General features: G+C 39.1%; 1 protein-coding gene across 1 annotated transcript in view; it reads right to left on the bottom strand.

The window, feature by feature from the left end:
• Window positions 1-6,434: 6,434 nt before the first annotated feature.
• The window catches only part of LOC118422146 (glutamate receptor 1-like), a 2,675-nt gene continuing 2,476 nt past the window's right edge, over window positions 6,435-6,633 (bottom strand). Inside the window, exon 7 of the mRNA XM_035829662.1 lies at window positions 6,435-6,560. Coding sequence (XP_035685555.1) covers window positions 6,435-6,560 — 126 coding nt within the window. The remainder of the gene's footprint in view (window positions 6,561-6,633) is intronic.

Raw genomic sequence — 6,633 nt, 5'->3', positions numbered from 1 at the left:
CGTGGCACCTCGCACAACGAGGGTGAACTGAACTGAACTGTACAATGCATCCTTATTTATCCTCCTTGCCCCAAGTCAGCGCCCTTGAGGTCAGTCATAGTACTAGAAAGGTATAGAATACTCAATAGCCCCCTCATGCTGTTTCCGAATAAAAGCCGATAAGGTATTTGCGTTCTTAGTGTGTCATTACCCAGTCAAAGCTCTTTCCACTAGTAGTGAGTGCTGTTTTGAGTCTAACGGTCTTGGTATAATCACACACATACTGTCCTGTAGACAGACCAAACGTTTCGACTCAATTTGACTCAATTGTAAAGTCAGAGGTTCATGATTTATTAACAGCTGCATGCATTGATTTTTGTACATGATCAAGCATTCATTTTTCTAGCTATTATTTTATAAATTTACATGTTATTTGAGAAATGCAAAACTGTTCTATAATGAATATCTGATGTGATGACTCTTCTTGTGATACCTCTATGTAAGGTGGACCAGTGCAAAAATACATCCGCTAAAATAGGACTTTGACATAATTATGGAAGTCCAAAAATGATTTTTAAATGACTACCTCCGTGCAAGAATGGACTATTCCATCACATCACGTATAAAATTGCAAGTTACAACAGTCAAAAAATACTCCCACTGAAAGACTTTACATAATCACTAGTCCAAAGATAAATTTGAAAAAAAAATAACCCCTCCGTGCAGGAATTGACTCTTTCAGATAACAACAGTCTCGCTGATTGGCTGCCGAATCCTTAAGATGTTGAATCAGGCTACGTGAATGGTTGCCAAATAAGTTTTTAATTAAGAAATATAGACATGTGCACGTGCTGTCTGCAGGTGGGGGGTCAATTGACCTCCATGGCTATTGGAAAATGACCCCAAATATCCCCAAATATATCATTTTGAAGTGGTTTATGCCAAAAATTATACAATGATCATTTGAATAAATATCTAGAGCACCCATTTACCAAATTTCAGGTCATTTGGCTGTAAAACGAGGGTACATGAGCCAAAAATGTCCTATTTTTGTCAAAAAAAATGGCTATAAAATCGCAAAATTAAGCATTTTGTTGTACTGTATGTTTAAGTTGTTATTGAATCCATGTGCGCATATGTGAAAGGGATTCCTATACCAAATTTCAGGTCATTCAGTTGTAAAACGAGGGTAAAGGAGCCACATATGTCTTTTTTGTGTAAAAAAAATGGCAAAAAATCACAAAATTAAGCATTTTATTGTACTGTACGCCAAAACCGTTTTGGATTTTAAGTGGACATATGATCAAAGCACCTCTGTACCAAATTTCAGGTCATTTGGCTGTAATACCAGGGTACAGTGAGCCAAAATATACATAAAAATGGACAAAAACCTCAATAAAATCATTTTAAAGGCAGATATGAAAAAGAAATGGAAAAAAAAGCCTCAGGGTATTTGCTTACTCTACCCTTGTGCCAAATTTTAGGTCATTCGGTTCAGGAACGACGGAGATAACGTGTTTCTTGGCAATAGCCTATGGCTAGTTGGGCAGCCCTGGCTGTCTGTAAACAGCCGAACAAATAAATAACGTGTTTTGAAGATTTGACAGGAGAAGAAGAAACATTACGAATACAATATATTTCACCATATCTATGGTATGGCTGAAATATAACTATACGGCACGGACATTGTGGCTAAACACTATGCAAAGAAGGGGTCTCACTGCACTTCGGGCACCGGTGCGGCACTGCAGGGTTCGAAACATTTTCAAAGAATCTCAGAGATAAAGAACGAATTTTCTTACGTTTTGTGTATTTTGTTGTCTCCTAAGTCATACATAAATAAGTCATACTTTTACGTATTACGCAATATCTAAATCATAAAAGATCGGCGAAAATAACACATCTTTGCCGCAGTGAAAGAACCCCGCAGTGCCGCACCGGTGCCTCAAGTGCAGCGAGATACCACCTTACGATTATGTTAAATTACATTTATTGATTCTTCCAAGCTTCTCACTATAGTACATATATTATGAAAAAAAAAAACACCTTACCATTTATTCTTTAATACCCCTGTCACAGTATCCACGTCTTCGGGCGTATCGATGGAAGATCGGCCATATTTAAGATCGACAGAGGGTTGCGCGTATTTTTCAGCTAAAACCATCCCTGTCACATATAAGCCATACTTTGTACCTTGTACAATTGTTGTGCAATTAAGTTATAATTATAAGCGAGACTCGGGCGATTGCCACAGAATCGTCGTCCAATCGATTTTCGCCAAATGTGACAGGGGTATAAAGGGCCATTTTGCATGTAAATGACATGTGCGACTGATTAATTGCATTTTTGCATCATTATTCATATTTCTGGTGTGAACTGTGCAAACTCTGAAACCATCTCAATTTATGTGACATGTGCGACTGATTAATTGCATTTTTGCATCATTATTCATATTTCTGGTGTGAACTGTGCAAACTCTGAAACCATCTCAATTTACACTGAAAACCCCCTCCCCCCCTCCAGGTGTAGACAACAAAATACTCAACCTACCTAAAGCCCTGAAGTTCATTGTCGGTATATCTGAAAGAGACTGGAAACACTGTAAGGTCACATATATGTAGACGTCAGCCGGCGGGAAACCCATTCCTTCTCCATCATATCCATTTACCCATCGGATGTCCCACTGAGCCTGCAATTGAAAAGTCAAACTTTGTGGAAAAATGATAAAACAGGGGAAACATACCAACTGCAACAGTGAGTTGATAGAACTGCAGTACGAGTAGCTCCAGGAATACAAACAATATGTACTGGTATTCGTATGGCGAAGCCGTCTGTACACGTCAGATGATCAGGTACAGACCCACACAATAACTGAGACAACCACACCCAGCATATACAAAGGAACACTCTATCTGCACTCTAGAGTCAATTCCAAGTCACCGAGATGGTTTTGAAATAATATTTGTAATAAGTTTGAACTATTTTGAGTAAAAGAACATTTCAGTCACTTAAGTTCGAAATTGTTCAAACATTTCAAAATGAAAGTTTAAACATGTTTGAACCTTTTTATATTTCTGGAACATTTGGGAAAGTAATGATATCATTATCTCTTTATTTAGAACAATTTTCAAACATCTATGTGTTTTTGTTATTGTTCCAACATGTTCCAACATTTTGTGTCATTTTTTCCCTCCATAAAAACTTTTATTGACCCCATAAACAAAGCTGCTAAGCTTGGTCCTTTGTTTGGCTCATGTATTTTTAGATTTTCTTTAGTATACACTGGTGAGTCTTTTGTGAGAAGGTGGCAGACAGACATAATTTCCTGCACTTGGCAGGGATGTGTGAATTGCCCTCTTCCCAGCCCACTGACCCAGTTTCATCATATTGTTTCCATGTTCGAACATGTGATCACAAATGATGCATCTATGTTGGAACAGTTTAGAAACTAACAGAAATAATGTATTTGATGTTAGAAATGTTTCTAACATGTTTGAATACTATAGAAACATTTAGAACGTCACATAGATGTTGTAAATAGTTCTAAACAGTTACTTATCACAGTTAGATTGTTACAAAGATTTCCAAATTGTTAGAACAAAAGGCAAGAAACACCCTCTCCGGTAATATGGAATCGACTCTATCAGTCGCCACCGCCCAAAAGACACAAAGACCGTGTTATTGCCGAGATGAACCCGAACAACAGTTGTGTATTTATTGACACTGACAGACCGCTACTGTGACTGATTACCAATTCATCATAGTTGACAGTTCGATGAGTTTAAAGTCAAAGTCAAAGTCAAAGTCAACTTTATTGCACAACGATTGCAACAGGTACAATGTATGGCAAATTACGTATAACTAACAACTACAAACTACTTACATCAGTATACTAGTCTAGCAAGATAGAAAATATGGCGGCATAGTGTATTTCACATTGTTACAGCACTACTTCTCTTTTGCATGGCATTATAAATAAATTGACCTAGGTGGACAGATATGGAGTCAGGACATGATAGAAGTACATCGAATATTTCTCTGCTTGTTTTAGGTAATGTTGTTCCGTTATTATACATTGTCAATAACTTTTTCCTTTCTTCATTGTAATAAGGGCATATCATCCAGGAAATGATATTCGTCTTCAACACTGTCTTTGCAGATGGGACACATTCTCTTTTCAGCTGGTATATTTTTGTGACGACCCTTTTCAATTCCAAAGCATGTGCTCCAATCCTTAGTTTTGTTATGCTATTAGTAAATGATCTGTTTTGAATTGATAATTCACACCACTTTTTTCTCGCCACTTACCTTCTAATTTGCATAAAACGAATGCCTGGAAAGTAATGACTCCAATGATTTGTAATTTGGAGGATATTGATAAAAGACTTCATACTATAAAGTTGTGCCTCAAAATTTGAGTTGTGCTTATTATTTCTGGGTTAGGCCGAGAACATATTGATCACCCCTCGTAGGTCTGCTTATACCCCCTTTCCACTAGGACGGCGCTCTCACGGCGCTCCCTCTGTGACCTCAAATTGGGAAGAGCGCGGTGGGATCGTCAAGGTCGCCATGGGAACGCGCAGAGCGTGCGGTGGGAGCGCCATGGTCGCCATGGTCGCCGTCACCTCTGCGACTGTTTTGAACCTGCTCAAAACAGTCGCCGTGAGAGCGCCGTGAACGGCGGTCCAACGATGAGCGCAGAGAGAGCGCCAAGGGAGCGCGCAGCGAGCGCCGTGAGCGCCAAGAGAGCGCACAGCGAGCGCGGCGAGCGCACAGCGAGCGCGGCGAGCGCAATCGGTCTCAACAGTGGTTTATGATACCAATTTAGCTAGGACGGCGCTCTCACGGCGCCCTCTCTGCGCTCTTAACTGCAGTTTGTGAAGAAGTATATTTGAAACAGACAGAAGCCGGAGAAATATTTAAAATGTACCAATGATTTACAATTAAACAAACTGAGAAGGAATAACCAAGGTTTAAAGAAACAAAGGTTTATAATTTCTCAACTTATTTTTCTTCAACATGATGACATCAGTTTTCTTGTTCTTCATCTGTACATTTAGATTATTGAAGTCCTATTTTCAATAAATCGAAGTGTTTCAGTGTTGTATGATTTACACTAATAACGTAGCATGATACAGAAATTTATGGTGAACAAGCTACATGACAGATTTAACAGCAAAACAAACGTGTATATTTCAGGCTGAGTGACTGTAAAGTGACCAAAATGGGATTTGTTTATAGCCTTGATTTTATACTTTGAATGTTATGTAAGACGTAAAGGATGACTTTTAAGATACCAAAATACACTATACGCCAAAAGATTCGTTCTCTACCTCTGAAATTCGTTGAATAATCTTTCAAACCTTTGTTTGACATTTGAGTTTTTGTCGCGGTGAGAGCGCGCTGGGGTCGCCGGAGAGATTCCACGTTTTTCTGGCGTCGCGGCGCTCTCACGGCGCTCTGGCCAATTTTCCATCGCAGCGAGAGCGCGGTGAGAGCGCCGTCAAGTGGAAAGGGGGCCTTTTCACTACATGAATAGGAATAACTACTAAAAGCTAAAATTTTCTTAACTCGCTGTAACAAAGTTCTTCTGTTCTAAGACTCTTTGAAATAGGCTTATGTTGAGACGAAAAAGCTTATGTTGAGACAAAAAGACATCAGCTTGTAATGGATGTCAATGAGGATGGATTTGTAATAAGCGCAGCCAGTAACGAATAACACGCACAAAAAGATATATCTAAGTCTAAAGGAAATATCCCCAGCTCAGCTCTAGATGCTAAACTACTAACTTTGCTTGTACAAAATGCTAAGAATGTCTTGCACTTCATATAGAGCTACCCCCTATTGAATGTTTCACTCGCTCATGAGTGAATATTTTAGATAGGTTGTACTTTTTGGAATGTCATAGCCAGCAATAGAGTAAGTGTTTGTGGAATAAATAGGCCATGAATGATCAGGCGACAGGCATACATGCTATTCACACAATCATTCCTACTGTGTAAATTTATCACTTAACACAATCCCATATATATCTAAGAGGCACGACTTTGCAAGACAAACATCTTTAAAAGGATAAGACTCTTATCATCATTTGAGCTCATACTTGGTCATGGTCAGAGACCAAAGCTATTGGTTGATGATAACGATCTAGATTTGATTATTGTCGCTGCTTCTCTTCCTACAAGATAACATACTCTTCAGGCGTGTCTTGACTGCTTCCACGAGTGTCTTTGGCTGAAACAAAGATGGAAAATAGACTTTGGTTATCCATGATTAGATGTCCAGCACTTATATATTAAGAATACCGTCCGATGATGTCCACGACAAGGAATCCCTAAACTTTACAATGATATGACGGCATGTCATAATCAGAACACTAAGTTTCAAATTCCATGTACAATCTAAGGGTAAAGAAATTGAAATATTCATGACGAAAAAACACTGTATTATAACTCCTATCCTCTCACATCGGTATCCGGTTTCTTTGCATCTTGAGCGCATGTGTAGATGAATTCACCAATCAGCACGATGAGAGCCAACGCCATGCCCCCATACACCAGCACGAACACACCCAACATGTCCTGTAGTCCGATCACAGAGGATTCCAACACAGTCTGGTCTGTTCCCGAACACTCCTGGCTTTTGATCCTGAAC

Source organism: Branchiostoma floridae, chromosome 9 (genome assembly GCF_000003815.2).
Source record: "Branchiostoma floridae strain S238N-H82 chromosome 9, Bfl_VNyyK, whole genome shotgun sequence".
In the NCBI taxonomy this organism is placed as follows: Eukaryota; Metazoa; Chordata; class Leptocardii; order Amphioxiformes; family Branchiostomatidae; genus Branchiostoma; species Branchiostoma floridae.
This window is presented reverse-complemented; position numbering and strand designations above follow the sequence as displayed.